Source organism: Amblyomma mixtum, chromosome 1 (genome assembly GCF_055824585.1).
Source record: "Amblyomma mixtum isolate Tamu chromosome 1, ASM5582458v1, whole genome shotgun sequence".
NCBI classification, from domain to species: Eukaryota; Metazoa; Arthropoda; class Arachnida; order Ixodida; family Ixodidae; genus Amblyomma; species Amblyomma mixtum.
This window is the reverse complement of record NC_143012.1, coordinates 30059388-30087232: the sequence shown is the minus strand read 5'-3', so window position 1 is coordinate 30087232 and position 27845 is coordinate 30059388. Positions and strand designations below refer to the sequence as shown.

The 27845-nt window shown below is 48.9% G+C and overlaps 1 protein-coding gene across 1 annotated transcript in view; it reads right to left on the bottom strand.

Annotated features, from left to right (window-relative positions):
• Positions 1–260: 260 nt before the first annotated feature.
• Positions 261–27845, bottom strand: part of LOC149365928 (phospholipid-transporting ATPase ABCA3-like) — a 53641-nt gene continuing 26056 nt past the window's right edge. Inside the window, exons 8-22 of the mRNA XM_089569451.1 lie at positions 26506–26631; positions 26217–26334; positions 25167–25321; positions 23312–23467; positions 22932–23162; positions 20019–20263; positions 19224–19375; positions 14215–14519; positions 12432–12601; positions 11448–11586; positions 9204–9549; positions 8067–8192; positions 6319–6449; positions 2319–2454; positions 261–1489 (exon numbers count right to left, since the gene is read on the bottom strand). Of these exons, the coding sequence (XP_089425577.1) occupies positions 261–1489; positions 2319–2454; positions 6319–6449; positions 8067–8192; positions 9204–9549; positions 11448–11586; positions 12432–12601; positions 14215–14519; positions 19224–19375; positions 20019–20263; positions 22932–23162; positions 23312–23467; positions 25167–25321; positions 26217–26334; positions 26506–26631 (3765 nt within the window). The remainder of the gene's footprint in view (positions 1490–2318; positions 2455–6318; positions 6450–8066; positions 8193–9203; positions 9550–11447; positions 11587–12431; positions 12602–14214; positions 14520–19223; positions 19376–20018; positions 20264–22931; positions 23163–23311; positions 23468–25166; positions 25322–26216; positions 26335–26505; positions 26632–27845) is intronic.

Here is a 27845-nt window from a genome sequence, read left to right as displayed (position 1 = left end):
GATAAGTTTGGCTTCGAAGAGGTGATCAGTTTTTGCGGGAGCCAACAAACGAAAGAGACGACGTCTAGTCATCAGCGCATCCGTCGAAGTGGAGATTATGTTTGCTGCTAACAAACCGTAATCTGGCAGGTGAACAAATACCCGTCCAATCCCCCCCCCCCCCCCCCCCAAACACACATACACTTTCTTCATAAGCTCCCCTATCACGTGGTCATTCGTAAATTTAACCAGGAAGCCAGCCGCTTAGGTATGCAGTCCTCTTAGTCGAGAGCTTTAAGACCAACGTGCTTGCGGCCGAGGCTGGCGAATATCTGGTCCAGCGTAGTGTCGCTGACGTAAAAAAAGTGGAACTTGTGCTGCCGCTTCAGGAACAGTAGGCGGTCGAACGTTTCGCAGAGGCTAGCCGGTGGCTCAGCAATGCGAAACTCCAGAATACCTTCGTAGCATCGCACCAGGGCACACGTCGGGAAGTGGTTCATCGTTTCCATTACAATAAGTCGCTGGTGCTCCAGGTCATACTTGCGGTCGGGGAACGTGTAGATGGTGATCGTGGTGCCATGGCAGTACTTGTCGCTGAGTTCCTTCACCGAGCCAATGCACTCTACGCGACCGGCCGCGAGGATGGCGATCCGGTCGCAGACGCTCTCGTACAGGTGCATGTGCTCGCACGTCAGCACCACGGTGCTGTACTGGCGCAGGCATTCCAGCACCCGACGCACCAAAGCACGCGTCTGCGTGTCCAAGTCCGGAAGGTCCAGGAGGTAGAGCCTGGGGAAGGCCATCAGCGCCAGGGCCAGGGACAGCTGAAACCGGGCGCCCACGCCGTACGACGCGATGGCCGCGTCCGGCTCGACGAGGTCCACGATGCGCAGGAGAGACCTCGTGACACGAGGCACATCCTGGACTCCACGGAGGGCGGCGAGCAGGCAGATCATCTCTCGGCCCGTGAGCGTCTCCAGGAAGCCCCCGGCGTACGGAACGTAGCCTACGTTGTGTAGCCACTGTCGGTAGTGGCGGGTGAGGGACATGGGGCCCATGAAGGCGTCCCCGGACGTCGGGAACAGCTCGCCTCCGAGAACGCCGACGAGCGTGGTCTTGCCGGTGCCCAGGACGCCCACGAAGCCGATACACTCTCCTCGACGCACCGAGAAGGTGACGTTGTCGATTGCAAAGCGCGGCCGGATGAAGCCGTACGTCTTGCTCAAACCCCGCACGAGCAGTGCGTGGTGTTCGAGGTCGTGGTTGTTGTAGATGTCCTCTACCTGCTGCCTCTCCTTCGCCACTTCTTCGTCCTCTGAAGTGTCTAGGGACGCTTTGCTCAGGGCGGCCGGCTCGCGGGTGCTAAAATATGACCAGAGGCGCTGAAGAAGATCCGAATCGAGGAAGTTGACCAAGGCGAAGCAAATGCAGCCCTCGAGGAAGAGGGAAAGGAATTCGTAGAGGCCCGTGTTCAGCCCGATGCTAAAGGGTTGCAGGCGGTCGGCGGAATCTGCGGTGAGAATCAACTGTTATTAGCTGCGTTAGTGTATAGAAAAACTGGCCCAAGGGATGTGTGTGTGTGTGTGGGGGGGGGGGGTGTTAGAGTTAAGGAGCGTCAGGTAGCTGCATCGGTTACATTATGAGAACTGTTGATGTCTGACTTCCAGTTTTGACTAGAAAACGAGTCAATTCAACCACGTAGGATTAAAACAGATTGATTGAAGTGAATCAGTTGGATTTGTTTGAATTTCTTGAATATAGATAGGTTTAAATTAATATGCACCATAATGCCTTTTATGTTCCACAGGGTGACCCGCCACGATGGGTCTGTCATGGCGGTCGTCTATTGAGCGTAAGGGCGCGGGATAAAACTCCCTCTGCTGAACCCGCGTTTGATGGTAAAAAATAGAAACTCTCCGTTTGCTGTAAGATGTGAGCGCATGTAAAAAGCTTCAAATGGCCGAATTAAGCCAGTACTCCATGTACTAAGGCGATCGTTCTTTGTTTTCACTTCCACCTTACTTACTTCCCTCAAGAAACGGTTAAGTGTCCATCGATATGTGAGGTAGTTACTGCGTCTTTCATTTGCTCAAAAAACTAATTTACATTCTTTTAGAGCAGACACACTAGTTAGGCAGTAAAAGGCGCACCTCCTTCATATTTTTCCTGCTGTTGTTTCTGTGACTGCACGAAGAAAACACATTTCGTCACAGTGCAACCACCCATTGCAACATCCTTCTTTTTACGCATGTTCTGCAAAACTCATGGGTGTCTCATCTGGTGGCGCTTGGCAACAACTGTACAGGTCCAGGTGTGAAACACGCGAGCACATTACGTACAGGCGTTCTTGAGCGGCGGGCAACATTCCTCCAGCCTCTGCGTGAAGTGCACGAAGTCTTCTCGGCAGTACTGCTTCAGCGAGAGGCCGTCTTCCGAACAGATTAGGTGCTCCTTGCGAAGCAGGATGAGTTTGGTCTGCGATGCAATAAAAGGGGCCAAAGGAAAGGCGTAAGAACACAGAAAAGTTACAGGGCGCACTCCAGGAACTTGCGTGAGAATAACGCGAAAGAACTTGAATCATATTCGAATTCCATTCGAACTGTATTTCAGTTCTCTCTAAATGCCATTCCACTTCTATTCCAATCTATTTCAAGTATATCCTAATTCTATTCAATTACATTCTAATTTTGTTCCAATTCTATTAAAATTATATTCTACTCCATTTTAGTCGGTGCAGTTCTAAGCACCAGTATGAATTATTAGTGGTGAAAAGTTTTGTAACGCCGCTATTTTTTGGTCGATGCCGGGTATTCATCTCGATGAGCCAGCTAATGGTTTAGGGAGCATGCCTCCCCTGTTTATGTTTATGGTTTAGAAGTGTTCATCATCCCAAAGCGACCCAGGCTATGAGGGACGCCGTAGTGAAGGGCTCCGGAAATTTCGACCACCTGGGGTTCTTTAACGCCAGGGTCTTTAACCCCCATAATCCATAAACATAAACAGGGGAGGCATGCTTCCTAAATCATTAGTTGGTTCATCGTGATGAATTCCCGGCATCGACCAAAAAGTAGCGGTGTTACAATACTTTTCATTGGTCGAAACGGCGTGACGTCATCAAAGGTGGGAAAATACGATATGTTAACCACTAATAGTCCGTACTAGTGCTTACAACTGCACCGAATAAAATTGAGTAGAATATAACTAGAATAGAATTAGAAAAAACAGGAAAAGTTTTCCTGGTTGAAGTATTTAATGGTGTTACGCCTAAACGATGCGAAAATGCTGCTCCCCTGTTTATGTGTCCGGCAGGGCCCAAACATGGCCTGTCTATAACTCCAGGAAAAAACTAGCCAGCTAGGTCCGTATATTCATGAGGTCTCAAGCCTGTTGGCCAATACTACCTTCGAGCAGCAGATTGACACGGAAGTCTTTGGTCTCGATATAGTAGAGAGATGACAGTGACACCTCACACTTCCCGCGTTCGCGTGTGGATTCTTGGCCGCCCATGGATTTGTTCTAACAGTGGTGCCTCAGTGCCAGCGTCACTTTAAAATTTAGACATGAAAAAAGCCTCCGATTCCTGGTTTAAGTACTTAATGGTGTTACGCCTAAAAGATGCCGAAATGCTGCTCCCCACAAAGATATTTCGCTATAGCTAAATTCACACATTTCCCCAGACTGGCACAGATGGCCATCCTGTTTTTTGTCGAGTTTCACTGGTTCTGATCGGTAACACAATTAATAGTCAACCCTTTGGTCAAGTACCCAATATGTTTTAAAAGAGAGTTATGTAAATACTCTTCATCTAAAAAAAAGTGCCATGTTATTAATTCAAAAGTGCCTGCTCGAGCTCCGCCTCGTACTTTCTGAGTTTGCAAAAAGCGGCCGGCTTTTTTCTTCACCTTAAACGTTGTCATAGCGAGAGACGCGTGGTCTTAAGACGCAGACAGTATCATACAAACGCGCCTCTCGAATGCTATGTGCGCTTCTTTCTTTGTACGAGTTATAATTATTAAAGGCGCGATAACTGTACGGCTTATTGTGTGTGGTCCCTTAGACCGTAGTCGTCAAAGGAACGATTAAAGAATGGCTAAAAAGGGGCAAAGGTACTAAATAAAACGGGGTGGGGGAGGCAACGCTTACGCTGGCTATCGTTCAGTTTCACAACGTACGCAGCATAGCGTTAAAGTATTCAATTATTCTATCTTTAACCTTTTCGACAAACTTGCCCCCAAAATGGCTACGCACTGCACTTCTGCATCAGCAGGCTTTGTCGGAACAAGACCGACTCACATTTTCTTAATATCAGCAAATACTTGAGAAAATTATTTGCGTTTGTGAGCGTGACAACGCGGGTGGCGCGTTGATAATGACGCTGATTTTTAAATGTTGAAATTCATTTCAGGACCCACTTTCGCGTTAGTACTGCAGAAGTGACCCGTATGAAAATACAGCCCATCTGTGTCTAATAATATAATATGCATTGCGTAATCAACCTTGTGTAGGGTACACAGTGCGCAGAACCGCGTAGGTGGGTGGAGAGATTATCCGTGCGATTTAGGTTATCTGGAAGAACATGAACACCAAGAAGAAGAAGTGAAAGGTGAAAAAATTTGCTCAGGTTCGCCCTGACGTGAGCGTAGTAGACGAGCGAAAGCAAAGGCGGTGGTATCTAAGCGAAGAATGGTGTGACGTCATTGCTACGTCCTCGCGTGAAGAAACACAAGTTCAAAGGTCAGGCGACCACTAGTCAACGGTCACGTGTTTGCGGGTCATTAGCTACGACCATACCATACAGGCATATCTTGTCTATGCGCAGCAAGACACACAGTCATACCATGTTAGTCTTGGGGGAAGTGGTGGTGGTGTAAAACATTTATTTATACTATATACAAGAGAGGTATTGCTTGGACCGTGCCTCAAGGGCCCGGCCCTCACAATCACTAGGAGGGATCCCTAGTCCGGGACTCCTGTGGCCTCCACGGCGGCCCGGGTTCTTGTCACCAGGGCTCGTTGGTCCTGGAGAGTTGAGCACCCGAGCAGGGCAGCCTCCCAGTCTTCTCGGGTGGGGTGGGGTGGGAAAGCAGGATGGCAGGGCATGCCCACACCATGTGACACGTGTCCGCAAACACTTCCCCACAGTGTGAACACTCGCCCGAAAAGGCCGAATTGAAATGTTTGAGCACTGCCGGGCACAGTACCGTGTTGGTGTAGAGGCGAAGAAGCCAACGCTCCTCGGCCTTCTTGAGGCCTTTACAGGGGGGTGGGTATCGGCCGTGAGCGTTTTGATACAGGAGAGAGATCGCCCGAAAAGTAATAGCCGGATTAAAATCAGTAGCCGGATCAGGCGGCGAGAGAGGCGATGCCCGGTGGTTAAGTGCGCGGCCGGTAGTGTCCGCTACCTTATTTCCCTCTATCCCCGCATTTGCCGGGGCCCAGATGATGGTGCGCCGGGTTGGGAAATCCCGGTACTCACATCTGTGTAAAATTTGGAAGGCACGATTTGGAATTTGGCCCTGTTCAAAATTGCGGCAAGCTTCCCTTGAGTCGGTGATAATGACTCGGGACGCTGGATCCGCAGGTGCAAGTGCGATAGCAACTTCCTCCGCGATGTAATGTTGGGGGCACGGAAGGTGAGGCCCTGAACTGGATTGTTTTGGTGGACAACGGCAGTGGTGTACCAACCCCCATGGTGTGGACCGGCCGCGTCCGTGTAAAATACCCCTGGTCGAGCACCATACTGCTCGGAAATGGCCTCCGCTCGCGCGAGGCGGCGCCCATCATGGGCATCTTTTGTCATGTTATTGGGGAGGGGGCTAACCTTTAGTGCGAAGCGCCAGGCCTCGGGCATGGATACCCGCTTCTCCTCTTGGGTTGTGTAATTGATGTGGAGGCGGGTCTGTAGGCGGCTACCCGCACGTGTTTTGCTTAATCGCAAGTATTCATTGCTGAGATGAGCCTCGCGCAGCTCCCCAAAGGTGTTCGTCATCCCCAGGCCGAGGAGACGTTGGCTGGATGTTGCAATTGGGAGGTCAAGAGCTCTCTTAGATTTTTCGGAGAATCGCTTCGAGAGCGTTCTCATTGCGCGCTTGGTTTGACCTTGGTCGAGCTTCAAGGTCAAACGCGCGAAGCCCGGCGAAACTCTGAGTTGTACCTCTAGTAGTAGAATTTTCGCTCTAAAAGAACATGGTGTCGAAAGATTTACACGGGCTTGCGTGGCCAATCGATGGCAATAGATCTCTGCAGAACTTGCATTTAACGTTTTAGTTTTTCCGCCACTGATTACCCAACAGAGAGCGGAGAACGGAAATCGAAGCATGTGCAGTGAAGAACACTTACGATGCCCCTGTTGGCGTGGTAGGTAGGCACCCAACGGAAGGGCAGCGTCATGAGGCTCCGTAGCCCTGGTCGGTCGCTAGGCGAGAACACAAACAGGTCCACGGCGGCGGAAAACAGGGAACCCAGCACTCCTGCGCAGCCCAGGTGGTGACTTGGGGAAAAGTCTCCGCACCCTCTATAGTCGAATGCGACTCCAGAACGCAGCGGCTTTTCCCCGTCAAAGGAACCCCTTCCAGCCAATGGCGTCGGCCGATTCTCATGATCCTGCTAACGTGACAATGCAGTGAGCGGCGCCGCAATGCAGAGAGGAATCTATCCCTGACCCTAGAGGGAAGGGGTTATCCCCTTCGGGATTATCCCCTTCCATCTACGATTCCCTGCTTTGTTAGCAGGGTCATGAAAATCCCTCGACGCCATTGGCTGGAAGCGAGTCCTTTGACGGGGATAAGCCGCTTTGTTCTTGAGTTGTATCGGACTATACGACAGAAAGCACCAGCACAGAGCTGCGCGTTAAACAGAGCAAGTTCAGCAGCCGCAACGGAAAAAAATCTGCGGCAGGCATGAGTTTAACGGTCTGATTTGCGCCAGTGCTTCAGTGTACGCACTTTATAATATACTGAGTGATTTTTTTAACGTTTCAGATTTTGCATTTTGAAAGCTGCAAGAAATACGTCGGTTCGGTCTGTGAAGCTTGATTGTACAGGAATGCGAACATTGTGTATGTGATAGAGTTCAATAACCCCTCATGTAAAGCCCTCACCCAAGGGCCCTTGATGTATCTGTAATAAATAGATAAATTATACGATTACTTGACTAAAATCGACGAATCACCTTGTTTGCTTTTGATTTTAAAAGACAAGATTATACTCCGAAATTAAAGGCCGTCAATTGCGAAGGGGAGCCCGGCAATTAAACTTTCGTAATCGTCAGTCTGGTTCGATGTATCGAACGTGAATAATACGCATTTGACAGCTTGTTGAGCTGGCTTTTCCACATTACATATAAAAAGGTGTTACTGCGCGTAGTATCTTTACCGAAATTAAGTCAACTCCTTATACATCATCAAATACACAGACGACGCTTGCATTTGATGCATTGGACGTGCTAGCGACGATATTTTATAAATATGCAATGCGTGAAAAGCAAACTCAGTGGACTTTCTAATGGAAAGTCTTCAGGTTCGATATTTGGAATCACATTGCCGATTAATAAATGTTCACGGCCTTCAATTTCGCAATGCAATCATGTGCCATTAAATAAAGATCAAATTTGATTCGTTAATATTAGTTACTTAATGACAAAACATTGTACAATCCTTGCTGTACAATCAACCTGCCCAGATTTCATCGATTTATATCAGTCACCTGCCACTGGGGGTAGGGTGCCCCTACCACATGCCATAGGATTCGGAAGACAAACTTCGGCGAAATCTGGGGGGGGGGGGGGGGGGATGGACTGCTAACGAACTAAAAATCAACCAAATTGTTGAAATCGGTTCGTTATAGTCTTCAGCCTAATGAATATTAGAAGGAACTGGCTTCGGTGGGACCGGCGCATACAGCGCTTAAACCAACTGCTTCCCTAGACGGCATTGTGGCATACACAACTTTCCACGTCTGTTGTCATCTCAGTGGAAACAATGGGTGCAAAGTGGTCACAGGTGTTTTTGCCATGAGCATTTGCGAAATGGAGTGTCCCCCGTGGATATCTCAGTGGCATTTCTCGAGGACACCTGAATAAGAACTCACCACCAACGAGGTACATGCCGGCAATCGTGTAGAAGGCCTTGGATGCGTTGTCAAACCAAAACGAGAACAAGTAGGCTAAACTGATGGCCACGAAAGTGTACATCAGGAAGATGACAAATATGGCATCTGAAACGAAGAAAGAGCGAAAGTGCAGTCGATGAAGTTTTCCGTTTTTATTCCCCCTTCCCCCTCTTACGTCCACGGTCTACGTTCAGGGACACGGCGGATGACCAAAGGAGGGCTTAAAAAACTATGGGGGCACTTTGGCAGCCTAAAGTGCGCTAGGCGAAAGCCTTTGTTGCGCTACTTCGACTGCCAATGACTGCCTATGTTTGTTACGGCTGCACCGCTTGGGAGCCATCCTCCCCCACTAGCTGCCGCACGCCGACTGACGACGGAGCAGCGCTCGACGCCGCCGCGCCAACAGCTACGCCTGTCGACCAAGATGACGTCACCTTTTGGCAGCTGCGCTTGTCGATGAGTCACCCCAGGCGCTGGATGTAACGCTGGACGGACGGATGGGAGAATGAGCCATTAAAGGCTTTCGCCTTAAAAGGGAAGCTGCAACTCGCCCGCAGTCGCACCTCATAGGGAACCGAGTGGGTTCTGAAACGTCGTGTTTTTGGTTTCTATTTTTTTTTTGGTTGGCGTTCTTTCTGTCTTAATGTTACACCTCTGCTGAATGTCTTCTCTTGAACTCTTCTCAACAGCACAGAGAAAATGTAAAAAAATTGCGGTCGACCTGTGTAGTTAGGCTAAATGCGAATTAGGTGCAATAGCACTGTGAGGGCATTGTTTTGTAATATGTATCTCGGTTTTTCATCGTTTATCTTAGTTTCGCATTGTTTATCACTGTTATGCTTTGTTCACTCATGAAGTTGCTATGTGAATCAGGTGGTCAATCAAATGTATTCTGCGTGCTAGCACGGCACGGATTAAGCACAGTAGATACATGACACTGTCCATCCATATAAGGGGGGTGTCCGGCAGGAGAGACGCAGCGAGCGACACGGGTGAGAGAGAGAGAGAGTGGAAAAAGAAGAAAGGGAGATGGCGCGGACGCGGACGACGACGACGGGTTTTCGCCGAACGTGCAAATGACAGCTCGCGCTGTAAAAAAATGAAGTTCTGACTCACAGACGAAACTCCAGCTGAGAAAGGGCCGGAAGGCAGCCGTGGCGACGGTGAACGCGAACGCGTGCACCAGCCCGCGGCAGCCGTCGAAGAGAAGGTGGCCCAGCCAGAAGAGGGCGCCGCCGATGCCCGTCAAGAGCTGCTGGTGCTTGGCGCCCGACACGCGCTCGCCCAGCACCACGACCACAAAGTGCGTCGCGTGGTAGCACAGCGCGGTGGGCACGAACACTGCACACAGCACGCGCACCAACACCAGGTGCACCACGTAGCCGGCGGCGTTCTGGCTCCTCGGGCTGTCCAGCTCGAACTCGCGGAAGAAGCTCAGCAGTACGCTCACGGTCTCCTCGGCCTGCGTCAAAGCGTGCCGCGGTCACCACACGCCCGTTGATCACGGCCCGAAACATCTGCAGGGGCGACCGCAGGGGTATGGTGGGATCGGACTTCACTGTGCCCGGGACAAATGGGATGCTCTAGAGATGTCGTTGGTACGTCCCTGCAGTTGCCCTTTCCGCTCTCCTCCTTCATAACTGCCTTCAAAGCGTCGTTCAAATGCCCACCCAGCAAGGCAGAACAGATAGGAAACAGTGAAGTTGGAATTTTTGACAACAGAGCCTTGAACAAACGGTTGGAGGAAAGCCTTAGTACGTCGGCACTTTTCGACAAGAAGGCTAGTATTTGCCTCGGCAAGTACGGCATTATTTACAGAGATTAGGTGGGCGGTTGAGATTAGGAAGTTTGCTGGGACAAGGTGGCCGCGGCTGCCAAGGACCGGTTCATATGGAAGGGTATGGGAGAGGCATTCGTACTGCCGTGGGCGTAGTCAGGTTCTTGATGATGATGATGATGATGATGACATAGGCCATTGACTTCGATGGATCGACAGATCTGGCTGTGTCGACAAGGGACAAGTGTAGTGGGATGCACGGGCAGAAGGGCGGGGATGTGAGACGCTTGGTCTAGGAAAACTTCAAGTCAAAGGCGGGGGAACCTAAGGGTGAATATCGATATGGACGCGGGAAGCTGAATGATTTGCTATTTTAACAAGGGCATTAACTCTGAACTAGTGAAGACGAAAATTTGGTCGGTTGTCGAAGATTAATGGGCAGAGGCATTCTTACTGCCCTTTGTTCAAGCTCCTTTCCATCCAGAAAGACATTTATCGCGTCTTTCCTTTTTGATACCCCAGCTCTCCTTTCCTTAACTAGTAGCGCCATCTACCCCCTGCTCAGGTGGTGAGGGTGTGGATGTAGTGTGGATGTGGTGTGGATGTAAGATGCAGAAAGAAAACAACACATAAGAGATACAGATGCACGTTGTGAACTGAGACACATAAATACACTTTCTTTCTCGTTGGCTACTAAAAAGTCGTACTGGCTTCTGCGTGGATACATTGATGTTGAGTGACTTGATACGTTTTTTCAGAGTTTTGAGTCCTTTTACACCAAATCACATGATATATTCATGTGATTTTCTGCGTGTAGTGCCGGTCGCAAGTGCTGTGTATAGTATTATGTTTCAACCTCGCCAAAGTACGCGCATATCCTCTACCAGAAATAAAAAAAATGATATTTATATTTTTTTCATCTCATAGCGTGAAAAAATATTCATGCCCGCTTAAGATTTTTCAACGAACCAGAGAAGAAACCAGCTGGAACGCTACTTTTTTAAAAAAAAAAAAGCTTAGCAGAAAATAAACCAAAACCAGGCGTGCGATTAACAATAAAGACTGCATAAGATTTAAGCCAAATTAAGCCAAATTAATTTACTCACAGACTAGACAAAAACTCAAACCAAACAATTCAAGTTCGCTGAGAAACCAAATATCAGAGCATATGAGCCGGTGTTCTATTTATTAATTTTACGGATCGATTACTCATACCAAATTTCATGGATGTTATTTGCTGCTTCTCTGCTAATTGGCAGTTTATTAAGAGGGGATACAGAAGTCGCAGGAGCTTCAGATTACAAGCATGTAGTGAAAGCTCGTAAAATTTGCATATCATGTATAATAGTGTGTTAATGCTTATATATCCTTGTCTTGGCCAATATGAGCCTTGTGGTACCTACAAATGAATAAAAATCATGAAATCGTCGCATAAAACAGGACGCGTGCCTATATAACACGGGCGCTATTAAAGCAGGCAATTCGCAAAAACCTGGTCTATGCGACTGCGACACTAATGTAACGGGCGAACAGGCGCTGAATCCCTTTCGCCATCGTCTCTGACTGCGTTCGTGGCACCGTGCCTGGAAGGTGTCCGGGGCATTCGTGAACCGAATGGCGGCGGTCTTGTGTCCAGTCAGGTTGCGCAGGACTGCCGTGTGCAGGAGGTTTACGGCCAGCAGCGCCGAGTGCGGGTTCTGTCCGTTGAACCAAAGTGTGATCCTGCGTTGTCGGGACACCATACATACTCAGCTCCACGTCTATTGTACCTACAGTAAGGCTAACACTTAGAGGGAGCACAGGAACTGTACAAGGTGATACAGGAACTGTCTTACCGCCTTGATTAAACTCAAGATTTGAATTGATGCTCAAAATACTAGTATTTATTCAACACATGCCCGCGTTGCAAGTCTTATGAGTGGATCCCAAATGAATAGGTATAAAAATTTACGGTTTGGTTTGGTTTGGTTTACGGGGTTTAACGTCCCAAAGCAACTAAGGCTATGAGAGACGCCGTAGTGGAGGGCTCCGGAAATTTCGACCACCTGGGGTTCTTTAACGTGCACTGACATCGCACAGTACACGGGCCTCTAGAATTTCTCCTCCAAAGAAATTCCAGCAACCGCGGCCAGGATCGAACCCGCGTCTTTCGGGTCAGCAGCCGAGCACCATAACCGCTGAGCGGATGTATCCTTCAATACAAACTGTTTCCCGCGGGTTCGATCCCGGCCGCGGCGGCTAGAATTTCTTTGGAGGAGAAATTCTAGAGGCCCGTGTACTGTGCGATGTCAGTGCACGTTAAAGAACCCCAGGTGGTCGAAATTTCCGGAGCCCTCCACTACGGCGTCTCTCATAGCCTTAGTCGCTTTAGGACGTTAAACCCCATAAACCAAACCAAACCAAACAAACTGTTTCCTTTAAAGGAGAACCATATGGTACACGCCTGCGGTATGCCAGAAAGCGTCTGTACATACGATGTTGCACTGCTGGCTGATAAAATAATCATTAAGACATCTATCACGGCACATAAAACTGTTGGGTTCGCAAAGAAACAACGACGTACGTACCGGGATGCCGATTCACTCGAGACTGCGCCTATCTGGTATCGAAAGACGTAGCTGTAGACGTCCTGGTCCGCCAAGGCGAGCAGTTGCGGTGCGATGTTGTTCAGGTTGATGGTTTCCAACTGTACGCCACTCTTCTCCAACACGGGACACATGCTGTGGGCCATAAATTGCTGCAGAGACACAGTAAGAAGAACATCGGATGCTGTGCTAGTGATGACTTATGCACTGCGATGTGTACCCCCTTGCCGCATTTCCTTATAAAGATACTCTACAGACAGTCTATAGACTGTCTATAGACTTCTTAAACTCTCACCACCCCATGCATCAATGCACACCGCAAGCATGCGTGTCCAGCCACGATGCCAATGCAAAAGCTTTCCCTGCACTTCACCGCAAACAGGCAGTGCTCTCATGATAGGGCAGGAATTCAGTTGAATTAAGTGTTTATTTACAGGAGACTGGATGTTGTGGTTTAAGTGTTGTACTTATAAATAATGAGCCCAGAAGTCCTTCTACAAAGCAACATCAGATTTTTGGTGAAAAAAATGCAATGGAAACAACGGCGAGGCGACAAACGTGTGCATTGAAAAATTGCGCGTGAGGGAATAAACTTAAGCCTTAAGCATCCGGCCTTAAGAAGGGCGCAAACCACCGGTGTCAATCTTCCCAGTATTCCTTAAGGCCCACTGCACTACATTTACATTTACTTCTATGGAATGTGAAGCACTAGTAGCACTGGTTAATTTTAATATGTTCCTATTTTTTCTTTATGCTAATTTAGACGCACTTGCCGTGACGGTCACAAGCTCGTTGTAAAAACATCTATGAAATTTGTATACCGGTTGAATGGATGAAATCCAGCGCATCATTGTACATTCACTTCACCAGCAAACCGTTCATTATCCCTGGAACAGTTCTCATACAAAGTGAAAAAGAAGCAAAAGTGCTGTTCCGAAAATTTTCCATGCAGAACGTGCTCCCGAAGACGGAGACAGGCCCTAGTGTCGAAACGTTGGTTGATTGGAGTATTGGGGCTTCCATGCTGCACAATGGCGATTTTAACACGACATCGATAAAGGCCCTGTTACCCAGAAAATCTGGCGTCGGCGTGGTCGGCGTTCTGAGCGAAAAATAGGGCAGCGTAGGGTGACGATGTCCATCCGCCTCCAAGATCACGTGACCTTGGGGCGTCATCGCGACCTGCCCACCGGATTGTCCTCAAACTGACCACCGTAGCAGCTGGCTATTAAATTAATGACTGATCGCGAGAGGTTGCTCGGAAAGAGTAACCTGAGTCTCACATGCCCCACAGGTGGCATCACCTTCCACCTCCGGGCAGTGGCGCATCACTTAACCATAGCACTATTGCGGAAGGAGTGGTGTGAGGACTGCCAGCTATTTCTCAACATGAAGTTGAGAGTGACCAATTCCGCATATAAGGGCATTAACTCATTAACGCTATTGCGTCATTAGACACCTTTAGCATACCGTGTACCATGTTCCCGTCACCGGTACCGGAGTACCGGGAGCTCGAGCGCAGCCAATGAGCATGCGCAAATCTCCTTGACGTCGCCAGATGGCGCCACGTACCCGGCAGCTACGCGCGCGCCTGCAGCATCGGGACGGGACCAATCAGCGCGTGCTCACTGGCGGTAGGCCGGCTCCCGGTACTCCGGTAACGGTAACACGGTACATGGAATCCTAAATGTGTCTATTATCTGAAGGCGGAGCTTAAGTGGCCCCTCGAATTTCTGTGTTAAGAGCGTCAGGATGGTGATCTCACCTGGAGACGTCCACCCTTGGCGCCGCAGAATCCGACGGCGCCGAGGACGATGTTGGAGACGCCGTAGGTGAGTGTCGCGTCATGCCTGGGGTTGCCGGATAGTATGGAGCTCTCGCAGTACCCGCCCAGCAGGAGAAGGGCCGTGGGAAGCAGCCAGCGGAGGGTGCGCTGAACAGGCATTCGCTTCCAGTGCAGGAACCTCTTGTGGAACAGACTCTGCAGCCTCGACCTGGTGGTGACTTCCACGAAGGCGGTCCGGTTGCGCAGAGCTCGCAGGGCTTCCTCAGTGCCGCCGCCGCCCATTACTGCGCCAGTTGCCACGCAACTTGCAAAACGAGGACTCTGACGCTCCGAGACCTACACGTAACGTCCTAGTACGGAATTCTCAAGTACGCGATCCCAGGAGCTTTGTCATGTGGCCCACTCGCGCTGGCCCTTACCAGGGACTCTGAGGAAAGCTCCGCCCAGTTTTTGCTCCTCACTCTAAAAAGAAAGGCGTAAAAAAGGAGTATGCTGTACTAGCTACAGTGGCCACTTCAGGTCCTTAAAGGGCAACTCCGGCGATTTTTCAGCCATTTTAAGTTAATGGCTGTTGTGTGTTCCTGAGAATCTCGTGTAATGTGTACGATACAAGGTTTTCAAAAGCGACCCTAAAATAATTTTTAAACAGCAAAAAACGTAAAACTCGAAACCGAAACCGCGAAACCGAAACCGGGGAGGTGCCTTCGTGCGGTATTGACTGTGACGTCACGAGCGGGTTCGCCGCGCTGTGAAGTCTCCGAAAGTATCACAACTACCCTGAGCCGCGCTGTCGACATGACTGAAAGCGCGCAGGACAGCTTTTCCGAGACCTGCGAGTCTTTAGAAGACGACTCATTCGACGATTTTGGACTGGACGAGTCGCCTTTCAGGTATGATCCACCGCCGCGCGAGCCAGCCGAGTCACACCACAGGCCGCGTCACCTGCAGCACGGAGACGGTCTGAACTCGGAGAAGTGATTACTTGAGTCATTTCTCGTACATACATTTGTGACAGAGTCGTCAGAACAAAAGTTAATGAGATGCTCCCGCCGACAGCTGTTCGTGTGGCCAGTGCCGGCCGACCCAGCCTGATGAAAGAATCTGCTGCTGGTACGTTGCCGCGGTGCACAACGTCCTTACAGGGGCATGCATCACCAACAGTCCTCTCTGCGAAGCTTTATCTCGACGGCGAGCTTTTGGAAGTGAGTTCGCGCCAGCTACAGTTCTACAATCCAACATACCGCTTCTTCTTGACGGCCGCGCTTCGTTCAGCTGGCCGCTGCGATAGACGGTTGTACTAGAATAACGTTGGCACAGAATATGCCTTCAAGCGCCAGTTGAACGAAGCCTTAGCGATTCCAAAGCTCTCTTTGAAGTACACGCTGTCTTCATAACAATCTGGCGCGAAATGTTCCGAGCACAAGCGGGAATGCTTCCTCGGAAGAACAGTTTACACGGCGGACAGCTCTCACCAGCTTGTCGCGAAGGTTCTTATCGCTATAGGAAACCTACGCTAGATCACGCCCGTTGTCACAGATCAAGAATTTGTGCACCCCACAGCACAACAGAAGTTGCCGTGACCCATCGCTCTGGCGTACACATCACAAGGCACGTTGAGATGGCGCGAAATTGCACAGGTGGTCGAAATAATTCCACAGAGCTCCACTACGGACCTCTTTCTTCCTTTCTTCTTTCACTCCTCCCTTACGTCGCGGTTCGGGAGTCCATTACTGCGTCATTTACTGTCCTCAAAACCAATTTTCAGTTTTCCCCTGCTATACCCCTGCACTGCCAGCGCCAGCGCGCGCCCAACCAGCTTGACACGCCGCCCCGCCAGTGACGTCACAGAACAGGGTGGCCTGTAGAAGTTGCTCGATCAGTGGGTGCCGCTCGCGTCGAGGAGCGCTTGTCTTCAAAATTCGCTTGCGGAAAAACTACGCCGGTTTCAGGTGCGAAATTTTACATGAGGCATCAGACTATCATAAAGAATACAGACTTAAAATTTCATTTCAATCGATGCACATCGAAAAATCGCCGGAGTTGCCCTTAATGCTGCGAATGCGAAAGCATCATCTGACCTATAGGCATTTGATTTCAAGGCTTTTGGCCTAAAGGCCGTCTACTTAAAGGCTTTTACCCCGATGACATTCATAAAAAGGAGTGCGCCAGAGTACAGCTTACTCCGTTTTTGCTAAACACGTATAGGCGTATTCGTGTTTAGGGCATAGTTCGTATGGGCAGTGTTATTGCCGCGCTAATGGTTGTTGAGCAGGAAAAAAAACAGATGTTGCAAAGGAAATTGTATTTAGAAAGGGAGCATTTACGAGTGTGGTAGCGGGGCGAGGCGCACTTTCCGATTTCGGGCGCACGTATGTACTGGGTGATCCGCTCATAGGGTGAACACGCTAGTGTGCGGCCGCACTCTTGGGAGCACTCATGGGTTCGACACGCCCGCAAATCGCAGCAAAGTGGGGTACGCGTAGGATGATCTCGAGGTGGAGGATGAGGAAGATCTTGAATTCCATGCGCGGCTGGGACAGATGCACTGGCGCTCCGAAGAGCGCGGTCGACTACTCCTGTTTTCACGCTCAGAACGGATCACCCTGAGGCCGGCTTTCTCGCAGGTGGCCCACCTGCCCACAAGTTGTGGATAAACCTGCCAGGTGTGTAGAGCTGGCAAGCCTTCACCTGGATGTAGGCCTGTGTGAAGGGTACACTTGGGTGAATGCCTTCAGGGGTAAAGCCTTTGGTTTGGTTTGGTTTATGAGGTTTAACGTCCCAAAGCGACTGAGGCTATGAGAGACGCCGTAGTGGAGGGCTCCGGAAATTTCGACCACCTGGGTCAAAGGCCGTAGGGTAAAGGCCTTCATGGTAAATGTCATCCCGGGGAAAGCCTTTAGGTAGAAGGCCTTTAGGCCAAAGGCTTTCATATCAAATGCCTATAGGTCAAAGGATGCTTTCGCATTCGCAGCATATAAGGACCTAAGTGCCCACCGTAGCTAGTGGTGCCGCCCAGTATTCCGCGCTTAGCCATGCTAAACGGTCTGCTGTTTTCTTTTTCCCTCGCCATTACCTTGAAAAAAAAACGATCTATAGTCTAAAATAGACTTGGTACAGGTTCTTTGCCTTTCTCTGCTTTCCTTTTGTCTATCGATAGTACAGACTGTCTATAGACAAAAGTCAACTATAAGTGTATGACCATAAATCCATGGATTGTGTGTCGACTGTCCATAGGATGCAGACTAGTCTACGGGTAGAAAGTCTGTAGAGTTTCTGACAACTCTATGGACAGTCTATAGACTAAAAAAACTTTTGTGATTGCAGAATAAAACTTACGACGCCAGCAGCAAAAACCACTCCGTCACCTACAAACGGACGCGAATGACGGTGTAGATTGCCCTCAGAGATCCATGACAAAAACAGTCTTGACGTCATCGTAGACTGCTTTTGAAAACGACTGATTGTGGCGATATTTAAGTTCTTGGTCTTTTCTAACTTATAAGATCTCCGTTTTAAAGTGGTAATCTATCGATGCAAGCCAACCTCAGTTAATCCTCGTGTCCCTTGTCCTCAGCGCCTTACCGGTTGTACAGTTTCTCTGAACTTTCTGAAAAAGGAATGCCACCGTCTATGCCAGTTTCATAAAGTGGTCTTCACCCATAACCAAAATATTTGGACACGTGAAATTTATGCGATGGCTTGGATAACGTTCTGCCGTGCTAATGATGCGTGTAATAACGATCGATTATAAAAAGTTAGGCAGCGGTTCAACTTTGCCGAACCGAGTCTCGCGTAGCGAACGCTAGAAGCAGCTTGTGCAATGTTCGAAGATGTAGTTCACTATACGTGCGCTCCTCAGCGCGCTCTCCTTCCTCCATAGCGTTCAAGTCAAGCGCACAGCTTCGTCTATACCAGGTGTCCCAGCTAAATGTAACCAAGGTTTTAAAAAACACGGGGTGTCCTAGCCGTCTGAAACCAAATCAGGGCTGTTTAGAGTCGCGTGACCTAGTCTGCAGAATTTTTTTCGTTCTTCAAGGTTGACTAATTAGTCAAGCTTAATTAACTAACTTTTAATTAATGGCTTGAGGAAAAAAGTGTCAATGGAAAAGCTGTAGATCGCTTTGAGAAACAGCTTACTCAGTCGTTTGCAGCAAAGTAATATTTACGTAAAGTAGTTTTTTTACCGGCCTTTAACCATAACCCACACAATAAGAAAAAGCTTCCACATGACAACTGTGCGACTTCAACGTCCCAAGACGCGCCTTAAAGAATGAAATCCATTTTTTCTGAAGTCCTCTCCTAGATGAGACTTTGGGTGCACATTGGGGCCGAGAAGTGAGCGAGCAGCTGGTCACGTGACAACTTTCTTTTAAGGCCAATAAATCAAGCTACGTAAATCGTAACTTGACGGAAGCAGCACTACTAGCGGTTTTTCGAGGTGATCTAAAACTATTCCATTGACACTTTCTTCCTGAAGTTAATAATTAAAAAATAGCTAATTAAACTTAACGAATTAACTTTGAAGAGCGAAAAAATAATCAAGGCTAGGCCACGCGACTATGAACAACCCTGAATTGGTTTCACTGGACTAGGACACTTCGCCTTTTTTAAAAGTTTGGTTACATTTAAGTTGGAACACCCGGTATATACCCCATACTTGACGTCACAACTGTGAACTGAATCACGTGCACAACGTGATTACCACATGATTTTCTTACTGCCTCTGCCGACAACTTGCAAGGGAAAAGTTGAAAGACGTTCAAGGTCAAAAGTCAAGGTCAAAGTACGCTGTTAAAGTTGAAGGTCAAAGTTCAAGATCAAAGGTGGTCCACTAAGTGGACCCCACATTGTTAGGTATATGCGCATAGCAACACTGCCCATGACTTATCTCAAGGTCGTTTCAAGGTCATTGGGAAGCTCACAGCGAAATACGTGCCAGGTATAGTAGCATAGCTTTTGCTACAAAAACTTCGACCATTTTCTCTCACCTGGACCTGGCTCGTCATGTTCCACCCGGCCCTCTAGGGCGGTCATGTCAATCTTCAAGCGAGACATGGCCTCTTTGACTGTAAGCGTAGAGAAGGTGTGATGCTTGCTGGGGACACGTCTAGTGACCAGAAGTGAGTGTTGTTTGTGGATGCTGCAGGAGAGAAGACAATGGGATGCGTGTGACTCTAATGTCGTCGTGATATCAGGTTACGTTGAGTGGAGGTCAATATATCTTCCTCTATAGCGCTGTTCGCTGCCGAAATTGCAGAAAACTTCACAACGCCATCTCTCCACAGGATGTTCAAGCACACTTTCATGCATTTTGCGTTAAATATTACTATAGGCAGTAACCAGAGTACACATCGCAGCAGTAACCCAATTCGCACTGTCAATCACCACCCCATGAGTGCATAACCAATGACGCAACATGAAGCCACCGTCAGTAAGGGAACAAATGTGAGGCTTTTGTGGTATATACGCTGTAATCATATTTCGTAAACATTGTCAATGCACTGCAGCAAACGCTGCACCACTCTTCATTTAAAAAGCGCAAGACTGCGCGCCTCCTCGAACAGCATGATCACGAAGGCAGCAACAGCGTGTTATGTGCAGGGGTATTGATGAACTCTAAATGCACCGTACAAATCTGGAACACGTTGACTTTTTTTTAGTGGGAGGGGCAATAAATAGGCATCGCCTTCTAGAGCGACATCTCTCTCCTGGTTTTAGGATGCCTGCCCTCTCTCCTTCGAAGCTTGAGCTAAGAAGAGGCAAGGGAAATGGCGCTGACGCACCCTTCCAGGATGTCCTCTAGCGTGGTGACTATGACGCCCATCTTGGCTAAGCCCAGGCTAGCCTTAGAGTTTTCCAGGTCGGCGAAGATGTTCCTCATCAGCGTAGAAAGCGTGTCCGAGCTGCCGGTCAGCCGGTAGACGACGATACCAGGCTTTTCTTCAACCTTTTCGGCCCTTGAGTGGTGCTTGCGGAGCACGGCCTCCACGCCACTGGACTTGTACCCGAGACCCTTGTGGAGCCAGAGCTGTGGAGGGGGACAAAAAGTTATAGATCGACGGATGCGCGGCAGCAGTCGGGTAATGGAATGGCACCGGTAAACTTGAAGAGCAGACGAAAAAAAAAATTCGCTCTGGCTTAGCTTGGTTAAGCCCGGTAATTGCGAAAGCAATATCCGTACCTACGCCATGGTACAGCTGGTAGTGTAGCTGGTGGTGGTGCTTGTGGTTAGACTTGTGGTGATGCATCGGTTATACAATCCAATCCTATCCAATCCATTCCATTCCAATACAAGCCAAAGCAATCCAATGCAATCCAATGTCATCCAATCCAATCCAGTACAATCCAATTCAATCCACTCCAATCCAATCCAATGCTATCCAATGCAATCCAATCCAAATCAATCCAATCCACTCCAATCCTATCCAATGCAATCCAATCCAAATCAATCCAATCCACTCCAATCCAATCCAATCCATAGCAATCCAATGCAATCCACTCCAGCACAATCCACTCCAATCCAATTCAATCCAATTCAATGCAATCCAATCCACTTCAATCCAATTCAATAAAATGTAATGTAATCCAAACCGATGGTGGTCACCGGCCGCGGCCAATCAAATCCAATCAAATCCAATTCAATCCACTCCAATCCAATCCAATCCACTCCTATCCAATGCAATGCAATGTAATCTAATGTAATCTAATCTAATCCAATCCAATCCAGTCCTATCCAGTCCAATCCAATCTAATCCAATCTAATGCAATCAAGGTGAAATGAAGGTCAATGATGGTCACCGACCGCGGCACGATGGTGGCCACCGGCCGCGGCACGATGGTGGTCACCGGCCGCGGCACGCAACGGCGTGAAATTGCAAGTAGTATTGCTTTCGCAATAAAAAACATACAGAAGAGACGAATAAGGCGCACGAGACCAAGTCGGTGGGATTGTCTAGCCGCTCGTCCTATGCAGCTGCTTGGTCACGCGTCCACATGTTTCCGGCGAACGCGTGAATGAGCGGAGTGGAATTGGAAATGTGCACGATGGCGGACCTTTACATCGTGAACACCCAGATGTCGAAAGACATCCTCTGTGGACTGCTACGAACCTGCGCCGTCATCTTATTTACCCTGTGAATGCCAGACGAACTCGGAACAGTCCAGTGAGCAATAAGGGAGCGCCCAGGGAACTGTGTTTGACGACGGTCGGTTGTAAGGGGCGCAGCGGCGCACAACAGAAGAGTGGAGCGCTAACGTGGGCAGCCAGCCAGTCTCGGCGCGACGCTCTTAGTGTAGACTTTGCATCATTTGCGTTACGAGCAACGTGGGAATAATCTGGCTACCAGGATGCTGCGCACAAGCGAGCTGCCGAGCTCGTACGCAAGCTTGAGAAGTCCACAGGAGCATGTACTGAAGACTCGGCCGCTACCTGAATAATCGACCGCATAGGAATCTAGGTGGCATAATTTCATCGCATTTTAATTTCATTGTCGTTGAATATTTCTGTGTCCAGTAATTATCGCGTGCCAGCAATCGCGTATTTTCCACATTTACCAGTTTCGTGTAATTGTCGTTTAGCGTTAATGCGATAGCGATGGAAGCCCCATCAGAGAAAAAAAACCGGAGTTTTGTGTCATAAAAATATCTGACTCGTCGAAGAGGTGTGGCCTCACTATCACGTCATCGTACCATGCGGTGATGTGTGTGGTGCCACAGTGGCGCCATCTGACCGAGAGTGACGCCATCTACCGGGAGGGACGTCACTTTCGATAAGCGAGTTAACACCTCTTAGTACTATCTAAAACGTCTAAAGTATTCTAATACTTTTAATGTCCAACCTCTACTTACTCGTGCTGGCAAAACATTGCGGGTAATGAAAAATTATTTATTGTTGTGTGACAGGCATTCTTAATGGTTCTGGAACATGGGAAATTATTCCAAACTATGGTACCATTACCGCTTACTGTCATATCCATGTGGGCTCAATACACATACTAGCTATTCAACCAAATAATGCACGAGTCAGTGAACAAAAAATTGGCGGGGGCTTAGCTTTGGTTAAGTCTGGTAGGTTGCGAAAGCGAGCGCAGCGCCTCTAACGGAAGGAACGCGGCGCGCCGCGTCTAAAGGTCACGCGTGGCTACCGGCCGCCGCTGCGCGACGACTCGACTTGGTAGCCCATCTCTCACCCTGGTATGACGTCACGTGATGACGTCACTAGGCATGATATGATGTCGGAGGTCATTCTAAAGGTCACGCGTGGCTACCGGCCGCCGCAGCGCGACGACTCGACTTGGTAGCCCATCTCTCACCCTGGTATGACGTCACGTTAGGACGTCACTACGCATGGTATATCGTCGGAGGTCATTCTAAAGGCCACGCGTGGCTACCGGCCGCCGCTGCGCGACGACTCGACTTGGTAGCCCATCTCTCACCTTGGTATGACGTCATGTTATGACATCACTAGGCATGATATGACGTCATAGGTCTTCTAAAGGTCAAACGTGGCTACCAGCCGCCGCTACGCGAAAAGCCGTTCTTGGGAGCAGTAATGCTTTCGCAATAAAACTTGGGGTTTTCCGAGCGAAGACAGGCTTTACAACGCCATTTCACTTGGACATCGACCGCTGCTTCGAAAAAGCGGTGGGCAAAGGCGCGCCATCATAAAGTAGCCGTGGATGAGGACCACGTCGTACCATGTATCCCATGCCAAACTGGCTCATGATGTACTCCGGTGATCCGGCGCAGCTTAGTTCCCCGTGCTGCATGACCACGAGACGGTCGGCGAGGGCCTCGGCCTCCGAGAAGTCGCTGGTGGTGAGGAAGACGCCCTTGTAACGGCGGATCTTGAAGAGGAGCTCCCACGTCTCGCGCCGGCTGCGTGGGTCCATGTTCCGCGTCGGCTCGTCCAGGAGAATAAGCTGCACCTGATGAGCAGGCGCGACGCAAATTTCTTCCGGTCACGTGGTGCTACACTTCCGGCGTTTTCAAATTTCGCGCCACCTCAAAATTTTCGGACAACGCCACTTTCACAAGGTCTACAAAGCGAGACGGTGAGTATGCGTGGCCTGCTTACGTCGGGATACGGCATGATGGCGATGGCGGTGCTGAGCAGGCGCTGAATGCTGTGGGTGAGGTCATCGGCGCGCCGAGATCGGTAGAGGTACAACCCGATGTCGTCCATGAGTCGGCTGACTTCGTACCGGACTGCGCTGCGGGGAATCCCCTTCGTCTGTGGGAGAGGTTGTGGGCGCGGACGAAACTCAACTTTAGACGACATGTTTAAGTCCACACATGACAGCAACGAGACGGAAACGCGACGGAGCCAAAGATCGCTAAAGTATGAGGCATTTCAAATGTATCGACAAAACGTTACTGATCACTGTGGCACCCGCATTGGAGAAATGCTCAAGCATGACGTCACACCTCATGACGTCGCCGCTTATGACGTCACACCAAGACGTCGACGTAGCACTGTCACACTTTTCACGTCAACTGGGACTCTTGACCAGAAGTCGAGACCCTCAAACCAGAAGTCGATCACTTATCGAGCACTTATCGATCACTCATTGATCCCTTATCGATACCACAGTTAATTGCCTTACTTAATCAAGTCCCATCAGTTGCTCATCTGAGTTTTCAAACTTCACTCCACGCTTTTTTTTCAAATTAGGCGCCACGCGTTGGCTCCGCCCACACTTCCAGTCACATGGTGCCACACTTCCGGCGTTTTCAAATTTCGCGCCACGTTTTGGACATTTTTGGCTATAATTAATTAACTAATTATCCGACCTCAACCCCCGATTTGTCGTACGAGATTTTTTGATGCTGTATCCGATGGTACCATTCTTTTCGGTAAACCCATTCGTTCGGACATAATCGTGCGGACAAGCTGGTGACGACACGAAACCGCATACATAGCCATACAATTCTTACGCTTCAATAAATAAACATAAAAGTTTCTCAAGTACAATCAAAATCCGCCAAAGCAGCGCACATGCCATGAGTGTTCTAAAGACCAGATTTTCTCAAAATATGAGATCGCTTTGGCGAAGGAACCCACGTCGTTACTGTGTTGAGACACCTCAAGCAGTTTCGCGGGCAAGCCGATGTGCCAACTCATTACCTGGGACAGTGTCCCGCACAGATCATTGCATTTATTCTCCAACATGAGACACTACTCCCCATTATAGGCCCAAAGTAAGCCTTCACTATTAGATCATTAAAGAATCTCTTCGTACCCTTTCTGTTCCTTATAAATCTCTCACAACCCCTAAGCGACGCATTTTTTGGCGCATCCACTTAAATGCGCACATTACCCTTCAACGCTATTTTCACTGGTGGCTACGACCCTCCCCTACATGGCATTGTTAATGCGAGAGCATTATATGGCTCTGTCGCGTCAGCGAAAAGTGCCCGCAAGTTTGTCCGCATGAGCATCTAAGTAATCATACAAGGCAAATCCAACTGATAGCGCAGGATCCTCGCATCAAGTTACATGACCGTCTCGCCCATTTTTTTTTCTCCTTTGAAACCGTTTTGAGTTGCGGAGAACAGTTCGCACGAGTTCCCTAGGTGGCGCAACAGTCTGCTACAGCTCTAAGGTCCTAACCAATCATAGCGCAGGATTCTGAAACACTGGTAGTTTCACAGCTGGTGTAATGGAAAGCCGCGGCTTCAGCGCTTGTGAACGAAGTTATTGGGACTTTTAGGATAAGGTGACCGTATTGTTTAGGGGCAGAGGAGAATAGCGGGGCGCCAATGCTCAGGCGCAGGACAATAGCGGTCCTCCAATTATTGCCCTGCGCATGCGCCCTGGTGCATCACTATCCCCCTGTGGGTCAATAGGGTCACCCCTAAGGATAGGGAACCAATAGGGCCACCCTATCCTAAAAGTCAATATTGAGACTGAAAAAAACAGCCTCGCGCACCGTTCCGAAGAAGATCAAGTGCTCCTCCACGGTGAGGTCGCTGTAGAGAATGTTTTCGCCCGGGCAATAGGCGAGCAATCTCCTTACTCCATCGCCGTTCAGGACGACGTCGTAGGGGCCTACGGCGATGGTTCCAGAGCTGGGCGCGGTAGCTCCTGGTCGAAATAAGAACACACGGTGAAGATTCACAGCGTTACGTTGAACGCTTTCGAGAGACGCTTGTCATATGTCCTCGAGGCTCCCACATACTTATTCATCAGTTAGAAAAAACGACCAGGCAGGATCGCTTACGAGCAGCATGTCGTTCCGAAAGAGTTCACCAAGGAAACCCGTATAAAAACGGAGAATTGTGCGACCATAAACCGCCTCTTCAACCTGGCTACGTGTCCAACATTTTGGAACAAACATTTTGAATATTGAAAAATTGTAAGGTACTGTTATGAAAATTTTGCAGCTAATGGTCCGTTCATCCGATCTGCAGAAAAATCTATCTCAAATCGAGGTGTCAAGACGGCCATAAAAAAACAGAGGGGGAGCGCGTTTGGCGATAACGAAAACATTAATAAAAAAATGCAAGCCATGCTGACGGGAGATCTGCGTATATATTGGCTGTTATAGCGAAATCTTGCAATATACAAAAAACTGCGTTAATAAACTCTTTCCTGTTCAAAAATGCTTTTGTCCAGAATTGGGTATGGGACATGGCGTCGAGGCGCCGCTGACTAGGGTCCATGCTGTTTGGACCCGTTGTTATTTAAAATGAGTCTTTTAATAAGAACTTTCTGCTCTAAATTGCATCGGTGTTGTACGTCGTAAGCAAAAATATCACTATCACTAGCATGTCAACCAGAACGTTATACAGGTCTGCCCAGACCTACAATTCCCAAGCAGCACCGCTAATCGGCCAAAATATCGGAAATGGAGGGTTTCACTGCAGTCTTTTGTAGTACCGACATTTGCCAGAACATTTCCAATATTGGTCCGATTAACTGCGCTGCTGAGGAAAATGATTTCCACTGATGAAGCCTGGCAAAAATTAACCCGCCTTACCAGTGATCATCTTCATAATAGTCGACTTTCCGGAGCTGGCCGGCGCCAGGAGCACGGTTATTTGCTTGCCAAATATGTTGAAGGAGATGTCGTTTATGATCATGTGGCTCTCGAATCGCTGCGTGTCAAAAGGAGGAGCATTTTGAGGGGATAACCTTCACGCTACGTCTTCCTTTTCCTATTCAAGCTATTTTAAAGAGCTATGCACGATGAACACGGACAGTGATGGCATCCATCAACTAGTGTACACATATAATTATTTGGCCCTCCTCTCCGCATCACCATTCACCTTGGATACGCCGTTGATGCGCACTATTGGCGGAATGCCCGCCGGTTCCGGCTCGTAGTAGTGGCACCGTGTTCTGACAACTGTCGACTGCGGCCCCGAGATCACTGGCGGTCTCCAGTAAGTCGCCTGTGGGGGGATAGGAAGGGTTGGAAAGCCACGTCGTATAAGAAGCCACGTTTATCGTTATCCCCAACAGCACTGGTAAAAAGCACAATATTGGAAATGTATTGGGAAATGCCGGTGCTACAAAGTGCTGTTTTGGAGCACCAGTGCTGCTTAGGACCATTACGTCATCACAACCTCCTTCGGCATTCAGACAACGGCCACTGCATTACAAGGACCCTCTCCAACTAATTTCCAACTAGACCTCGTGTGCAAGCGACCATTGCCCTGCTCCCCGCGAATTTCTCGATCTCATCCACAACCTGATTGCCCGCCGTCCACAGCTACGCATCTCACAAACGTTCGACTAATGCACTCTGTTATGGTAAAGCACCAACGCATATTAAGGAGTCTGTTATCCGAATGTCCCCCCTAAGTAGGTTTCCTCCTCCGATTTCCACTACGACCCGTTACGAAAGCCTTGCTGGGTTCTCTAAGTTCTTGTTCAATGATGTTGCTGCAGTTAGTGCAAACGCAGTAGCCTTGAGGGACTCGCGTGGAAACGGCATTGGCTGCTCGGATTTCAGCTCAGTTTTGAGTCTGCCTACTCCTGTTTGTAAAGCCGCAAATATGTTTCCTACTGTGAATGCTCTGATTTCATAGTCTGGGCACAAAGTATAAGATATTCGCATTGAATTTAAGTGCACTCTTAGACTCTGATTGGTCATTGCGCGTGTGCCTATAACCGTAATAAGCAAAAAAAAAAAAACGAAACGGTAAGACTTCTGCTCTGCCCAGGACTTAGTTTGTCGTTGCCATTTGGTTTTAGGCATATTTAAAATTCCCACTGAATCCCTAATTCATGAGAGGATCAAGAAATATTCGGTTTGTTCGAAGACTAGGAGATGTGTACTGGATAGTTGGGGATGCCAATATGCGTAAGGGGTCGCGCTGTACTCACGAAAACTTTGAACTTTGAACTAACGCGCAAACACACAGAATATGCACTTCAGTGCAATGCAGTCCAAGATGGTAGTTACTTGGGCCGGTCTGCACACATTGTAAGCGTTACACAGCGCGGAAGTATCGAGACACAAGCGACACGGAAGATACGCTGGTTACGCGTTTCTCTCCTGTCTTGGTAGGTCCGCTCTTTGTAACCCTAAATCTCACCATGAACTAGTCCAAACCGCCATCATACAGTACACGTTTATCGAGAACGAAAACTGCTAAGACGG